Source organism: Somniosus microcephalus, chromosome 16 (assembly GCF_052327205.1).
Source record: "Somniosus microcephalus isolate GS21.2 chromosome 16, FLI_Smic_1.0, whole genome shotgun sequence".
Classification (NCBI taxonomy): domain Eukaryota; kingdom Metazoa; phylum Chordata; class Chondrichthyes; order Squaliformes; family Somniosidae; genus Somniosus; species Somniosus microcephalus.
The window spans coordinates 34,107,748-34,125,402 of NC_141002.1; the positions used below are offsets into that span (position 1 = coordinate 34,107,748).

General features: G+C 44.8%; 1 protein-coding gene across 3 annotated transcripts in view; it reads right to left on the minus strand.

The window, feature by feature from the left end:
* Nucleotides 1–17,655, minus strand: part of ptprz1a (protein tyrosine phosphatase receptor type Z1a) — a 346,830-nt gene that overhangs the window by 13,847 nt on the left and 315,328 nt on the right. For all 3 annotated transcript variants that reach the window (XM_086008797.1, XM_086008795.1, XM_086008798.1), the window contains 4 exons: nucleotides 14,408–14,554; nucleotides 13,128–13,221; nucleotides 4,629–4,702; nucleotides 1,848–1,976 (listed from right to left, as the gene is read on the minus strand). In XM_086008797.1, the coding sequence (XP_085864923.1) occupies nucleotides 1,848–1,976; nucleotides 4,629–4,702; nucleotides 13,128–13,221; nucleotides 14,408–14,554 (444 nt within the window). The remainder of the gene's footprint in view (nucleotides 1–1,847; nucleotides 1,977–4,628; nucleotides 4,703–13,127; nucleotides 13,222–14,407; nucleotides 14,555–17,655) is intronic.

Genomic DNA, 17,655 nt, shown 5'->3' on the forward strand with positions numbered 1-17,655 from the left:
AATTGTGATGACGCAATGAGTGGTGAGGACCTGGAATTCACTGCCGACGGAAGTGGTGGAAGTGGAGACACTCAACGTTTTCAAGGGGAGACTGGATAGGCACTTGAGGGAAATAAACTTGAAGGGCTACGGGAATAGAGCGGGGGAATGGGACTGACTGGATTGTTCCACAGAGAGCCGGCACAGACTCGATGGGCTGAATGGCCTCCTTCTGTGCCATTATGACTCTATGATCTATCACAGTGCTGTCCTATTCAAGCCAAGCATTAGTCAATTTGCAGTGTTTTGTATTTATTTTTGCCATTCATATTTTAAGGTAGGACTAACTTTAACTCTAGACTTCTTTTAAACTTTCAAAATGTGATTTCCAGTTTAATCACAAGCATCATTAAATAGAATAAAGGAAATATACATTTCTTCATTTAGGTGTTCAGCCATGGCTCAGTGGGTAGCACTCTCACCTCTGAGTCAAAAGGATGAGGCGTTAATCAGGTGGACGCAAAAAATCCCATGGCACTATTTAGAAAAAGAGCAGGGGAGTTCTCCCCGGTGTCCTGGCTAATATTTATCCCTGAACCAAAATCACTACAGCAGATCATCTGGTCATTATCTCATTGCTGTTTGTGGGAGCTTGCTGTGGGCAAGTTGGATGCTGCGTTTCCTACATTACAACAGCGACTACACTTCAAAAGTACTTAATTGGCTGTAAAGCACTTTGGGACATCCGGAGGTCATAAAAAGGTGCTATAAAAATGTAAGTTCTTTCTTTCTTATTTTAATTGGTAATACTTTCACACTTGTCATTTAAATTTAGTAGGGGGGGGGATGAAAGACAAAGGCAACTTTTCTAATCTAAGAGGGTGAATTTCCGCTGGGATTCTCCCACTTGTCCACTCGTAACCTCAGCGAAAGAGCTGTGGAAGTCCCGGGAAAACGGCATTTCCGCAATTCTTCTGTCAAAGATCCGACAGGTGAGCAGGAGTTTTTTTTTGGTCAATATTGTACTCAGCAAGGACACTGGTCAGAAGCAGACAAAAAAGTTCCCTCCACTCTGTCCAACAATATGCCAATGACTCAATGCTGTCTCATTCCGGTAACGTGCTGCCGTTGAATTGTTATTACCTGCACACTATGCCAGTCAGGGTAGATAAATAAAGGATGTTATTGTGGCAATCAAACTTTAATCATCTTTCAGAAACACTACTGCCATGTGTTTAGGTCGGATTGTGACAGATTGTTATCTGTGACCTGGTTTGCAACATTTATACATAGAAACATAGAAGATAGGAGCAGGAGTAGGCCATTCGGCCCTTCGAGCCTGCTCCGCCATTCAACGAGATCATGGCTGATCATCCAAACCCTAGCACCCGGTCCCTACACCAACAACTATCCCACCCAAGCCCTATCCCTGTAACCCCACATATTTAATCCCCCCTAACACTAAGGGCCAATTTTTATCATGGCCAATCAACCTAACCCGCACATCTTTGGACTGTGGGAGGAAACCGGAGCACCCGGAGAAAACCCACGCAAACACGGGGAGAATGTGCAAACTCCACACAGACAGTCACCAGAGGCCAGATTTGAACCCGGGTCCCTGGTGCTGTGAGGCAACAGTGCTAACCACTATGCCACCGTGCTGCCCCGCAGTGCCCTGTACTGCTGAATCCGGCTCCCTTATCCAGGCAGTAGGTTCAGACCTAGTTTTTATGTGTGTTAATGATTCTTCCACTGGAATGTAGAGCTGGATGTGGTAGTGAAAACATCTGGGAGCTGGCTCTAAAAATCCAAATTAAAATAATGCCAAATATAAAAAGAGCTTAAAATAAAATAAAAAGACACCATACCAGCCCTTGGTTATCTGGCAGCATGACAATAACTTGAGCGTTGTAGTCCCATATCATTTTCCAAAAGTCCTTTGTGGTATGTGGCAGTGGATGTTGGGTAATAATGAACTCATCACTTTGACGAAACCCCTGGAATTAAAAGCAAAGAACGGTACAAATGCTCACTGACATAAGAAAACTACTAGGCACTTGGTCTGAGTATTAAACAAGGCTTTAATCAACTGTTTTTCAACATGGAGATCTAGTTGTGTCCTTCACTAGTTCCTGTTAAAGAATGTCCTGAGCAAGCTGGGCCCGTGCCCGAGTATTTATACTCTCCCTGGACAGCGCCACCAGCAGGCCGCCCGGTATTATTTCATAAGTCATTTCCACATGAATGACAAGATTCATGTCACTCACGAAAGATCTTCAGAATACAAATCCATCAGGCAATGTTCACATCATCTACCAGCACATTCAAAATGACAAAAACAAAAAAAGAGATAAAGCAGACCCTACCAGCTGAAAGCCTGCATTTAGGCTGAGTGTGTGTTGGAGTGTAATGTTTGATGCTTGGACTGTGTTAGAGCATTCAAAATCTAGGCTGGCACTCCAGTGCAGTACTGAGGGAGTCCTGCACTAGTCGGAGGTGCCACCTTTCAGATGAGATATTAAACCATTAGGCCCCACCTGCCCTCTCAGATGGATGTAATGGCACTATTTTGAAGAAGAGCAGAGGAGTTCTGGTCAATACTTATCCCTCAAGTAACATCACTAAAAAACAGATTATCTGGTCATTATCACATTGCTGTTTGTGGAACATTGCTGTGCGCAATGTGGCTGCTGTGTTTCCTACATTACGACAGTGACTACACTTCAAAAGTGTTTCATTGGTTGTAAAGCGCCTTGGGAAGTCCTTAGGTAATGCAAGGCACTATACAGATGCAATTCTTTCTTTTTTCCATTCAAATTAACACCTGAACTGCCAGTATCGGATTAAATATCCTTTTTTCTTTCTGTTGCCCTGTGTTTCATTTTGCTTTTATTTCTAGAGGTATTAAAAGTTGCAGGGAAGGTCGCAGAGCTTAAAACCCTTACACTGATTTTATTTACGGCAATGTTTCCGATCACTTCAGAAACATTTGGCCGTATTTTCCGATCGGAGGCATCCCATATGTGGAGGCCTCCGATCTGGAAAACATCTACGAACTTACCTGAGGGCTCCCGAGGTCCGGACACTTCCGCTCCTGGACCTCTCCAACTCGAAATGTGCAGGGCCCACGTATCCCAGAGGGGCATATGGTTCGCAAGCGTCCCTGGGATCACGTGGGCCATGGGGAGCCAATCAAAGAAGGGAATCTCCCTTCATACACTTGACAGACCTGTCAAATATATGAATGGAGATCACCCCAAAAACACTGCAAAACATTAAATAAAATTTTAAAAAATCACATTTTTAAAATTAGTTGAAATTACAATAAATTAAGTATTTTAAACAAAAAATTAATTTTTTGAAAAAAATAAAGAAAGTTTTTTACGGGGCTAAAAATAAATTTACCTTTTTAAAAGTATTTTTAAATGATAAATGAGTGAAAACATTTTTTTTTTTTTTACTTTTTTCAAATCTTATTTTACCAGGCGTAAGATTTCTAAGAGTTTTCTGCGGGCGGAGGGTCTCCAGAAAGTGGAACTCTCCACCCGCAGAAGCCCTTCTCCTGGGCAGGCGTCCGATCTGTCAAGAGGATTCTTGACAGATCGGAAATGCTGGTTTTCAGCACATGCGCTTGCCATGCCTGAAACTGGCATTTCCGATGTCCCTACGGGTGTGTACACAACATGTACGCACCTGTAGGGATTGGAATATCCGGCCCATTATTTCTTGGCGTAAAACGCAGGTTTCATTGAAACCTGCAGTCGATACTTGAGTATCACTCAACGGGAGCGTAAATTGGACGCAGAGGTAAGTCTTGCAAAATGCATTCACAAGTCTGTACAAAAATAGATTCTTCACAGCAGTGATTCTGCAGTTGGTTGCTTAGCAACCCGTGGTCTCAGTGAGAATCAATAAAATTGATTGTTTTTCCAGCAAATTCAAGAATTGACGGAAACTGAAATCAGATGCGAGGGGAAAGGACGAGGGTGTGGCCACAGATTAGTTGGATAATGTAACCTGGCAAAGTGTTCTCAACCTTTAATTCTCATTTGCAGGTTGGGTGGACATATTGAGCGGAGTCATTCTCCTCTCTCTCTCCCCTGTAGAATTCAAAATCTGTTCTCTAACCAGTTGCTCAGTGTGGTGTTTGTTGTTTCTTATGATGTATGTTGGGGTGTCTGTCATTGGAAAGAAGCCCAGATTGCCGTGAGAAGACATATCTGGCAGGACCAGTAGTATTTTGTTTCCTCACAGATCAGCATGAGAAGCGACCAGCGGTGCAGCCCAAAGACGTCTAAACTGTGGTCCCTGCGCTAAATTCAGCCCATGAAGCCCTTGCTGTTCCAAATTTCTGCTTGATCTCAACTCTTTGAACAACCTGGGTCTGGAAGACTAGAAATTGCTGCTCTCTGATTGATATAACCAGTCCTCTAGGCCCAGGAGGATTAAAGAGCTGAGGGTGAATCTTCCAAATCTTCCAGCTTTTGGAAGTGGGATGCTCGCATTTTTGTGAATGATTCATATTTCTGCCTAATCATAATGAGTCCACTCATTGATAGAGACATATGCTCCCCCCGCCCCACCCCCCAGCTCCAACACATTGGCTATCCCTGGTGTAAACCTGTACAATCAGCTTTGAAGATACTTACTGAAACATAAGAAGCATTGATGTAATCGGAGCCCTCAGCAGCCAATGTCGAGAGTCCAACTCTTGATCTCTCCACTAGAATAAAAAACAAACGTCACTTACTTTCATATTTAGATTACATGTATAGAATTGGCATCGGGGCAGACTAGCTCCCCCGAAAAGACTCGGGATTCTGGAATTCTCACGGGAAAGGGGATGCTGACAATACCGTGCTATGGAACCATTCATGGGTGCACTCAGGAAATCTCCTGATTTCCCATATAGCCAGTATGGTTCGTCAGTGGAAGAAACTGTGACAATAAGGCGAACTGCAATTTGCAACACCTGACACAGGGGAGGGGGTAAGAAGAGAATCAAGCATTACTCCATTCAGATGTTTCCCATTACACATGTAGTGTATGCTTCCATTCTACACGTCCCTGCACTTGAAAGCAGCACTTTACCATCTAAAAGGGCACCGGATTGAGATCTCTTAAAACTCTCACCTTAATGTACCAATATTGTTATCCTAACTGTGGTGTATGTAACCTGTTCCACCTTAAGAGAACTACCTTAAGAGATGTACTACTTTCTCTTGGCTGCTGTATACTGTAATACCGGTGGTGACCACACCGGTATATAAACGTTGTGTAGGGATTTGCTGGGCAGTTCAGCCCTGACCTCCGAATAGTAAAGACCTGTTAAAGTTATTCTTGTGGTCTGTGTCCAGTGATTTATAATAAGCATAACTGGGACACACAGACTTAACAGTGGCGACGAGTCCGATCTTACCCTGTGGCAGTTTTACATCCAAGGCAGCTTCGTCCTCAGAATGGGCGTCGAGAAGAGGCATCCGCCCTCATCATCCTGCTGAGCACCATCGCACGGGAGGCATCGAGAACCCGGGTTAAAAAGAAAAATTCTGACCACGAAGCCCTCCATCAGCGACAGGCAGTGATCATCCCTTCTACCATGGTGGTGGGTAAGCCGATCAGCGACACGAGCAGAAAGTCGGCCGCGTTGACTGTGCAGTGGGGGAGGGAAAACGGAGCAAAAAGGGCGGAGAGCTCGACCACGGCCGGTGAAAAGGGCCGGGCTGCAATCGAGGCCGAGAGGCGCAGCGACTGGGGCAGCTTAAGGCACGAGAGCCGCGGAGAACTCAAACGCAGCCGGTGTAAAGGACCAGGCTGCATGCGGGGCTGAGAGGCGCAACAGCAGGGGAAGCGTGAATGCCCACGGGAACCGCGGGGGAGTAAAAGCAGCGTCGGGGAATTGAGAACCGCTGGGGAGGCGAGAACGGCAGCAGCACGGCAATCGCCATTGCAGCCAGCGGGGGAAGAAGACGAGCGCGGGAAAGACCGCCAAGCGCGGGAAGCCGCCATTTTAGTAGGCGGGGGAAGAAGACAAGCGCGGGAAGCCGCCATTTTGAGAAAAAGAAAAATTAAAAAACTTGCAAGGATGCCTAAACATGGGAACATTAATACCTTTGATAGCGATATCGAAGATTGGACCACGTATGTAGAACGCATGGAAGTTTATTGTAAAGCAAATAAGGTACCAGATGATGAGAAAGCACTAACCTTATTAAGCTCAATGGGTGCGAAGACATACGGGCTATTGAAGCACCTTCTATCACCAGATAAACCAGCGGATCAGACTTTCGCGAATATTGTTACTGTCCTGAAAAATCATTTAAACCCCACGCCGCTGATGATAGCGGAACGATTTAAATTTTACAGAAGAACGCAGCTGAAAGACGAAAGCAACGCTGAATTTTTAATTGAACTGCATAAGCTATCAAAGTACTGTCAGTTTGGAACAGGACTAGCAGATGCGCTGAGAGATAAATTTGTGTGTGGATTGTTAAAAGGAACACAAAAGCGACTGCTTGAGGAGAATGATCTTACGCTTGATAAAGCTGTCACTATTGCAGCATCGCACAAAGCCGCAGAGAGAGGCACTGCGGAAATGCAGCTACGGTCACCGGAACTCAGCACCAATCAAATGGTCTTGGGTACAGTAAAATGTTATCGTTGTGGAAAGACAACGCACGATCAGAGCCAGTGCTGGTTCAAAAATCAGGAATGCAGAAAATCTGGCAGGCTTGGTCACATAGCTAAAGTATGCCGGTCAGGAAAGAAGACCAGCAACAAAAAGCCACTGCAGGAAAAGTACAGAAAGGTACACAAGGTGACAGAGAACAGTTCGAATGAACAGAAGTCAAATTCAGACTCCAGCAGTAATGAACTGGATAGTCTAAGAGTACACAATGTTGGTAATGAAGCAGACCTCCAAACAATCTGGGTCACACTTCAGATAGCAGGAGTCCAAGTGAAGATGGAATTGGACACTGGATCGGCATTGACGGTCATGAATAAGCAAGATTACAAAAGGTTATTCCCACATATTCCCCTACGGGATACGGAGATTGTATTGAAAACATACACGGGGCAAAGAGTATACCCCATCGGGAAGATAGAGGTAAAGGTGGTCCACAAGGGCAAAGAAAGCCGAGGAATGGACTTATATGTGCTACCTGAGGGAGGTCCACCACTACTGGGACGGGAGTGGATTAGGAAAATAAATATGGACTGGCATTCCTTAAACGCACTAACGGTAGATTCCAGTAAAAAATGTCAAACCTAAACGACTGTCCAGAATATTGGACGATGCTAAAGAGGTGTTCCAACAGGGACTGGGAACACTGAGAGGAATTACGGCAAACATCAAGGTTGAAGAACATGCAAACCCGAAATTTTTCAAAGCCAGACCTTATGCGATACGACCTGCTGTGGAAGCTGAGCTGGAAGGGCTAGAACGTTCAGGAGTACTGTCTAAGGTAGACTGGAGTGAGTGGGCCACGCCCATTGTCCCCGTCATGAAGCGTTCATCGAGCAACAAGCCGGGGGAACCGGGGAAGGTTCGCATCTGTGGAGATTTCAAGATCACTGTTAATCCGGTGCTTCACACGGTGCAGTATCCGCTTCCGCGGATTGAGGATATCTTCGCTTCGTTGTCTGGCGGGAAACACTTCACCAAGATAGACCTGGCGCAGGCGTACTTACAGATGGAAGTTGAGGAAGAGTCACGCCAGTATCTCACGATCAACACGCATAGAGGCTTGTACCAGTATAATAGACTGGTTTTTGGAGTGGCATCGGCTCCAGCAATTTGGCAGAGGGCCATGGAGCAGGTATTACAGGGAATTCCAGGCACACAATGTTACCTGGACGATATTCTGATTACAGGAGATGATGATGAGGAACACCTTGCAAATTTGGAACTGGTGCTCACCAGATTGAAAAAATATGGACTTCGAGTTAATCGCCAGAAATGTGAGTTCTTTCAGAAGCGGATCTCGTACTGTGGTCATGTCATTGACCAGGAGGGGCTTCATAAGTCTCCTGACAAGATCGAAGCTGTTGTGAAGGCTCCCGCTCCGGATAATGTATCCCAGTTGAGGTCGTTCCTAGGGTTGATTAACTATTACCATAAGTTTCTGCCAAATTTATCCACGGTGCTGCACCCGCTGAACGCTCTTTTGCAGAAGGGAGTACCATGGAAGTGGAGCGAGGACTGTAAGAGGGCCTTTCGCAAAAGCAAGGCATTGATCACCTCAGAGGAAGTGTTGGCTCACTTCAACCCAACGCTGCCTATTCGTTTGGCTTGTGATGCTTCTCCATATGGTATTGGGGCAGTACTCTCACACAAGTTGCCAAATGGCCTGGAGAGGCCAGTTGCGTTCGCATCCAGATCATTGACCTCCGCTGAGCGCAACTATGCTCAGATAGATAGGGAGGCTCTCAGCCTTGTGTGGGGAGTAAAGAAGTTTAATCATTACCTGCAGGGCCAAAAGTTTACGCTTCTGACAGACCACCAGCCGTTGGTATCCATTTTTAACCCTAAGAAGGGTGTTTTGGTGATGACAGCACAGAGACTCCAGAGATGGTCCCTTTTCCTAGGGGCACATCAATATCAGATTGAATTCAAAGGTACAAAGCAGCATGGTAATGCTGATGGGCTGTCGCGCCTGCCACTACCTACAGAGGAGGAGGCACCGACGGTTGACCCTGTTGAGTTATTTCACTCGACCATCATCGAATGTTTACCAGTCACCAATGCAAGTATTGAAAGAGAAACCAGGAACGACCCGACACTGTCCCGGGTCTACGAAGTGACAGTGAAGGGATGGCCAGCACATGGTGATCCACTGTTACCGGCATTCTCAGCAAGACGAGAACAGCTGTCCGTCTGTCAAGGAACATTGATGTATGGAACAAGGGTGATTATTCCTCCTAAGTTAAGAGAGAGAGTTCTAAAGGAACTGCATGAAGGTCATCTGGGGGGAGTCAAGATGAAAAGCCTTGCTAGGGCTTATGTGTGGTGGCCGGGTATCGACCAACAGATAGAGGATCTGACGAAAAGCTGCTCAGGGTGCCAAAAAGTGCAAAATGCACCTCCGATTGCACCGCTGCATCCATGGGAATGGCCTTCAACCCCATGGCAACGTGTACATATTGACTTTGCTGGTCCATTCATGGACTCCATGTTTTTAATTGCGGTGGACGCACATTCTAAATGGCCAGAAGTGATTAAGATGAGTACCACTACCTCGGAAAAGATGATCGCAGTGCTAAGAACGATATTTGCAAGAAATGGATTGCCAGAACAAATATGTTCAGACAACGGACCGCAGTTCGTGTCAGAAGAATTCCAGAAATTCATGAAGATGAATGGGGTGAAATATTATACCTCTGCCCCATATCATCCGGCTACAAACGGGTTGGCCGAGAGATTTGTACAAACGTTCAAAAAAGCAATAAAGGCCATGAGCGAAGATCAGATTCCACTACAACACAAGGTGGACAAATTCCTACTGGCATATCGAAACGGCACTCATGCAGTGACAAACCAAAGTCCTGCCATGATGTTCTATAACAGGAGGTTGCGGTCCAGGTTGGACTTGTTAAAACCAAATGTGCGGAGGGAAGTTGAAAACAAACAGTTCCAGCATATAAATAACAAGACCACTCGGAGTTTCGAAATAGGACAACCAGTGTTAGCCCGGGACTATAAAAACGAGAAATGGCAATCTGGAACAATTCGGGCCAGACAAGGACCCCTGATGTACACGGTAGATATTGGTGAAAATGTAATACGGCGTCATGCTGACCAACTGGTAGAATCGAGAACAAGGGTCGAACCCAGGGTTACGGCAGAGACAACCGTGGAAGAAGTTAGTGAACCTGAAGCATCTACCTCAGAAGTGAATGTACCTGAGGATGATGTCCAATCCATAAGAGATCAACTAGATGAGTCACCCCAGCAACGAGAATCAGAGACCCCTGAAAGGCGTTATCCAACTCGAATCAGGAGGCCTCCTCAGAGACTGAATCTTTGAACTGTTTTGCATGAAGTTGTATATATATATATCTATATGTTATTATGTTATGTTAAATGGGGATATAACTGTTAAGCTAAAAAGGGAGGATTGTGGTGTATGTAACCTGTTCCACCTTAAGAGAACTACCTTAAGAGATGTACTACTTTCTCTTGGCTGCTGTATACTGTAATACCGGTGGTGACCACACCGGTATATAAATGTTGTGTAGGGATTTGCTGGGCAGTTCAGCCCTGACCTCCGAATAGTAAAGACCTGTTAAAGTTATTCTTGTGGTCTGTGTCCAGTGATTTATAATAAGCATAACTGGGACACACAGACTTAACACTAACTATTCTGCTTCTCTCCTGTCAGCAGTTGAAATAGGTGGGACCACCTTCCTTCCTGCTGCCAGTGTCCCAGCTCACTCCAATAGAATCGACGTTTCCAAGATTCAGACCCTTCTGCAGTCTCCAGTAAAAAAATGATTACATTTTAAGGGAATATTAAAGGGTCTGAATCTTACTTGCCCATAGGTAACTTAAAAAAAAAGGTTTGAGAACTAAGGGTAGGATTCCCATTCCGCCATTGAAAACAGGCTGAGTGGGTCATAGAGTCATACAGCACAGAAAGAGGCCCTTCGGCCCATCATGTCCACGCCAGCCATCAAGCCCTGTCTATTCTAATCCCATTTTCCAGCACTTGGTCCGTAGCCTTGTATGCTATGGCATTTCAAGTGCTCATCTAAATGCTTCTTGAATGTTGTGAGGGTTCCTGCCTCTACCACTCTTTCAGGCAGTGAGTTCCAGATTCCAACCACCCTCTGGGTGAAAAAGTTTTTCCTCAAATCCCCTCTAACCCTTACCTTGAAAATATGCCCCCTGGTTATTGACCCCTTTACTAAGGGGAAAAGTTCCTTTCTATCTACCCTATCTAAGCCCCTCATAGTTTTGTACACCTCAATCAGGTCCCCCCTCAGCCTTCTCTGCTCTAAGGAAAACAACCCCAGCCTTTCCAGTCTCTCTTCATAGCTGAAGCACTCCAGCCCAGGTAACATCCTGGTGAATCTCCTCTGCACCCTCTCCAATGCAATCACATCCTTCCTATAGTGTTGCGACCAGAACTGCACACAGTATTCCAGCTGTGGTCTAACTAGCGTTTTGTACAGCTTCATCATAACCTCCCTGCTCTTATATTTTATGCCTCGGCTAATGAAGGCAAGTATCCCATATGCCTTTTTAACCACCTTATCTACCTGTCCTGCTGCCTTCAGTGATCTATGTACATGCACACCAAGGTCCCTCTGACCCTCTGTCCTTCCTAGGGTCCTACCATTCATTGTGTATTCCCTTGCCTTGTTAGTCCTCCCAAAATGCATCACCTCACACTTTTCAGGGTTAAATTCCATTTGCCACTATTTTGCCCGTCTAACCAACCCGTCTATATCGTTCTGTAGCCTGAGGCTTCCCTCCTCGCTATTTACCACTCCACCAAATTTTGTGTCATCTGCGAACTTACTGATCATACCTCCTACATTCATATCTAAATCATTAATGTACACTACAAACAGCAAAGGACCCATCACCAATCCCTGCGGTACACCACTGGACACAGGCTTCCAGTCACAAAAACAGCCTTCGACCATCACCCTCCTGCCACTAAGCCAATTTTGGATCCAACGTGCCAAATTGCCCTGGATCCCATGGGCTCTCACCTTCTTGACCAGTCTCCCATGCGGGACTTTGTCAAAAGCCTTACTGAAGTCCATGTAGACTACATCAACTGCACTACCCTCACCCACACACCTAGTCACCCCTTGAAAAATTCAATCAAATTGGTCAGACGTGATCTCCCCCTGACAAAGCCATGCTGACTATCCCTGATAAATTTCACCTCAACTATCTAGTTCCTGCTTCATATCAGCTGAAACTGTTATTGGGCTTAGTAATCCAGAAACCCGGACTAATAATCCAGAGAACGCGAGTTCAAATCCCACCATGGCAATTTGCAAATTTGAATGCAGTTTTAAATAAGTCTGGAAATAAAAAGCTGGCAACATTAAAAATGACCATGAAGCTGTCAGAATGTCACAAAAATCCAACTGGTTCATTAATGTCCTTGGGAAGGAAACCTGCCGTCCTTACCTGGTCTGGGCTATATGTGACTCCAGCCCCACACCAACGTGGTCGACTCTTAACTGCCCTCCGAAGTGGCCTAACAAGCCATTCAGCTGCATCAAACCACTACTCTGGATTTCACAACCACCTTCTCAGGGCATCTAGGGAAGGGCAATAAATGCCAGCGACGTGCCACATCCCGAGAAAATTACAGATGGGCAACCAATTTACATACTTCCACAGCACCAATGCATTCTTCGTATTCTTTAATATGTGTATTATTAATAATAATATTAATATTAAGTATGCTGAGGACAATAAAACCAGTCACTGCTCCAGCTGGAGGAAAGTCTTTGGAGGGGGAAACAAGGGAAGAATTGTCAGGTGACTCAACCCAGATCAGTGTCCACATCTAATAGCTGGTTCTGGATGGGCTGGCACAGGCTGGAGGTTACCTTCCTCCTTCCTGAGTTGGGAGTGTGGTCCATGGCAAAGAAACCTGCATTTAGAAGTTTTAATTTGTGACAAGTTGGCCTCCTAATTAGAGTTGCCAATGCTTACTTTTTGAACTGCAAGAATGCAGACATCTTTTGAGTTAAATCAGACGCCCACAGCTTGGAATGTTAAGTATGAAAAAGCAGCCTAAGTGCATTGCTTTTAGTGAGGCTGTAGTGAGTAGGAAGGTGTACTCAGAGGCAGTGGATAGGTGCTAGACTGGAATTGGCATAAAATTGCAAGCAAACAGTCATCATAACATAATATTCCTGGCTACTTTTGCAGGTGATACTTAAGGATGTGGGGGGAATATCCTGGAGCACTCCTTTTAGCCACATTGTTAAACCTGGGGTCCAACCTGCACTGAGACACACAGGGCAAAACGTGGGTAAATGTTCAATATCCTCAGCACTGAATCATTTTTGGCATGACATTGACAAACCTTCTTTAAAGTAAGTTTTATTTAAAACATAATAAGCTTTCTTATTAGAAATCAAACTGCTTTCAATAGCTCGACCTTCAAACCTACCAGGAATGATGGAGGAATTTCTGTTCTTGTCTCTGTTGCACTGCTTCAGTGCTGTAGAGTAATCGCACTGCTTGGCATGAGGCTGGCTTACTAGCTGTTGAGAGAAATAAAGGGAAACCCAGAGTTCAAACATAGTTAATGTCCTCAATATGGATCACTCAATATAAAATGGGTTTGAATTTGAACTCTGTTCTGTATGAAAGGTGATCTCTGATCCTGGTTAATGACTCTCTCATCCCAGTTATAGATTCTCTGGCAATATTAAACTTTATTCTGGAAATTCAGATGTTTTTGCTTTTACCAATTTCTATCCTCTTAAGCTGCTAACCCACACTGGGATATGCCCACGTGCATCTGCAATGATTCCCTTCCACCATGGTAAACAGACCTTCTTTAATGTAAGTTTTACTTAAAACAAAAAAAAAACCTTAAATAAGCTTTCTTATTAAAATTCAAACTGCTTTCAATAGCTCGGCCTTCAAACCTACCAGGAATGATGGAGGAATTTCTGTTCTTGTCTGTATTACACTGCTCAACTGTGTCCGTCACATTTCCCGCATTGCAACCTTCACTCCTTCTTCTTCCTCGCAGAACCATGATAGGGTCCACCCTGTCCCCACCTTAGAGCCTCCGCATTCGACGGATCGTCCTCTTGACATTTCCACCACCACCAAACACATCTTCCCCCTCTTTATCCCTTTCAGCATTCCAAAGGGACTATTCACTCCGTGACAACTTGATCCACTCCTCCATCATCCCCAACACCTGCTCCCCTTCCCCTGGCACCTTCCCACGCAAGCGCAGGAGATGCAACACCTACCCTTTCACCTCCTCCCATACCACTGTCCAGGGCCCCAATCACACCTTCCAGGTGAGACAGTGATTTACTTGTACTTCTAACTTAGTGTACTGTATTTGCTGATCATGATGCAGTCTTCTCTACATTGGGGAGACCAAACTTTTCCAATGAAGCTCATTGCAAGCGACGAGGAACTGCATCTCATCTTTCTACTAGGTATTTTACAGCCCTCTGGCCTTAATACTGATTTTAACAAGTCTGGTAACATCAATTAAATTTGTTGGTGACACTATCTCCAGCAACTTCAGAAAATTAATCAGTTGGGCCTTGGCCTCAGGAGGCTACAATGCTATGAGGTAAAGGGGACACATCTGATAGCATAAGATAACTCAGACAATACCAGCATCCTGCTCCCACTGAACTTCACACTAAAATGGGCAAAGTAAATATTTTTATGGAAAATGACATTTAATAGCCTCACCTTGAATTGCTTCTCCAGTTTTGTTTTCCCTGAGGGCCCAGGTGTCAGAAGAGCATTAACATAGACATGTAAATGGTTGGCAGGAACTTCCGTATCCTTATTAAGGATGGCCTCCACTAGAGCATCATGAATGAAGATATACTGCTCCTATTGGGAAAACATATTAGACATGGATTGGTTCTAGTGAATAGGTTGCAATGATACCAACATGTTAGAGATGTTGGGTTAGACTATGTGCTGGAACAGTCTAGCAGCTAAGAAGCATTAGCACCACAGTTAAGGATTTTGGGATACACGTATCATGTGCATTCCTTTTCCATGAGGGAAGTCTATGATAGTTACAAATATTGAAGACAGAGCTTCACAGCTTTCTCATCCAAGCACCGATGGGCTGCTGGCAATAAACAAAACAACAACAACTTGTATTTATATAGCGCCTTTAACGTAGTAAAACATCCCAAGGCACTTCACATGAGTATTATAAAACAAAAAATTTGACACCGAGCCACATAAGGAGAAATTAGGGCAGAGAGGTAGGTTTTAAGGAGCGCCTTAAAGGAGGAAAGAGAGGTAGCGAGGCGGAGAGGTTTAGGCAGGGAATTCCAGAGCTTAGGGCCTAGGCTACAGAAGGCACGGCCACCAATGATTGAGCAATTATAATCAGGGATGCTCAAGAGGACAGAATTACAGGAGCACAGATATCTCGGGGGGGATTGTGGGGTTGGTGGAGATTACAGAGATAGGGAGGAGCGAGGTCATGGAGGGATTTCAAAACAAGGTTGAGAATTTTGAAATCGAGGCGTTGCTTAACTGGGAGCCAATGTAGGTCAGCGAGCACAGGGGAGATGGGTGAACGGGACTTAGTGCGAGTTAGGACACGGGCAGCCAAGTTTTGGATGAGTTCAAGCTTACGTAGGGTAGAATGTGGGAGGCCAGCCAGGAGTGCGTTGAAATAGTCAAGTCTAGAGGTAACAAAGGCATGAATGAGGGTTTCAGCAGCGGATGAGCTGAGGAAAGGGCGGAGACGGGCGATGTTACGGAAGTGGAAATATGCGGTCTTAGTTATGCCGCGGATATGTGGTCGGAAGCTCATTTCAGGGTCAGGTTGGGAACAGTGTGGTTCAGCCTCAGACAGATGTTAGGGAGAAGGATGGAGTCAGTGGCTAGAGAACGGAGTTTGTGGCAGGGATCGAAAACAATGGCTTCGGTCTTCCCAATATTTAATTGGAGAAAATTTCTGCTCATCCAGAACTATATGTGGGACAAGCAGTCTGACAATTTAGAGACCGTGGAGGGGTCGAGAGAAGAGGTAGTGAGGTAGAGCTGGGTATCATCAGCGTACATGTGGAAACTGATGCCAAGAGGCAGCATGTAGATGAGAAATAGGAGGGGGCCAAGGATAGATCCTTGGGGAACACCAGAGGTAACGATGGGGGAGTGGGAAGAGAAGCCGTTGCAGGTGATTCTCTGGCTATGATTAGATAGATAAGAATGGAACCAGGCGAGTGCTGTCCCACCCAGCTGGACGACAGTGGAGAGGCGTTGGAGGAGGATGGAGTGGTCAGCCATGTCAGAGGCTGCAGACAAGTCAAGAATGACGAGGAGGGATAGTTTACCTTTGTCACAGTCACAAAGGATGTCATTTGTGACTTTGATGAGAGCTGTTTCGGTACTGTGGCAAGGGCGGAAACCTGATTGGAGGGATTCAAACATGGAGTTACGGTAAAGATGGGCACGGATTTGGGAGGTGACAACACGTTCAAGGACTTTAGAGAGGAAAGGAAGGTTGGAGATGGATTGGTACTATACAAGGATGGAGGGGTCATGAGTTGATTTTTTGAGGAAAGAGGTGACGATGGCACATTTGAAGGAGAGAGAACCGTTAACAATATCAGCTAGCATGGGAGCCAGAAAAGGAAGTTGGGTGATCAGCAGTTTAGTGGGAAGAGTGTCGAGGGAGCAGGAAGTGGGTCTCATGGACAAAATGAGTGCGGAGAGGTCATGAGAGGAGATCGGAAAGAAACTGGAGAAATATGTGAGTTCAGGACTAGGGCGGGGGTGGAGGGAACCTTAGAGGAAGTGTGGCCCAGTGGGCTAGGGGAAGGGAAGCCAAATGGATAGTCTCAATCTTAGAGACAAAGTTGTCCATGAGCTCCTCACACTTGCTGTCGGAGGTGAGGGTTGAGGAGACAGGGGAGAGGGGTTTAAGAAGACGGTAAATAAATCTCCCTGGTTTTGTGTCCTAAAACACACCAGAGGTTTACCTGAATATAGCTAGTTTATTTTCATACAAAAAGCTGTTGCCTCCCTCCCACTGTATTTAATCACTGCAGCCTCCATGTTTGATCATCTCCTGAACCCACCTCCCACATAACCGAGTTTACCAAAACTCATTGTTGGGTTGTGCTCCCCCTGGTGTTGACCAGTGTCCTTTCATTCTCTGGTCCCACTTGAGCTTCTTTGCTTGTTTCATTGCAAAAACTAACTTGTGAGGCAAAGCTCATAATTTTATGTCGCTGTTCCAACAGGCTCACGGATTATGCAGCCTTAACACTTCATTTTGAATCTGCTTTGCAGTAAATCACTCAGCTTCTATCTGTGTTTACTGTTCAGTGGATCCACAAGCTAGAATTTCTTTTTTTAATGTGCTTTCTCACAATAACTAAGCTATAACTAATGATTGGTTCTATAAGTTTTTAATTCCAGTCTTTCATTTAGTCTTTGGAATAAATTTAGTTATACTTTTAGTTTAGTCTTTACTCCCCACATGCCAGTTTCGGAAAACTTTGACCACATTTGAATTTTTTTTTTCCATATTCTTTTCAGGAATTAAAAAAAATGTTCTTACATAACTCACAGGGCAACAACCAATGATAAATAGTAATTCATTTGTCTGCTTCAATTTTCAAACATTTGCAGTAAAAGTTAGGGACTTCACCCAAGATTTTTTGGATTGTCTTCTCAGTTCAGTTTTATTATTTAAGGTTTAGATCCAATTTCAATTGAGTTGACTATGCAGTTTCTATGCGGCTGTTCGTCCTAATTTTGATCAACAGCTTATAATGTGTTTTTCTGGTACCGTGGGGATAACGAGGAGTGATAGAAGTCTTTGATCCCATCATTTTAAATTCTGTCATTTTTTTCCTCCACTCTGACACAATGCGTTCTAATTTTATCTCACAATTCACTCTTGTATTTCAAATAATTGACATCTCTTCAGGTATAGTAACAGTTTTTTTCTTTCTAAA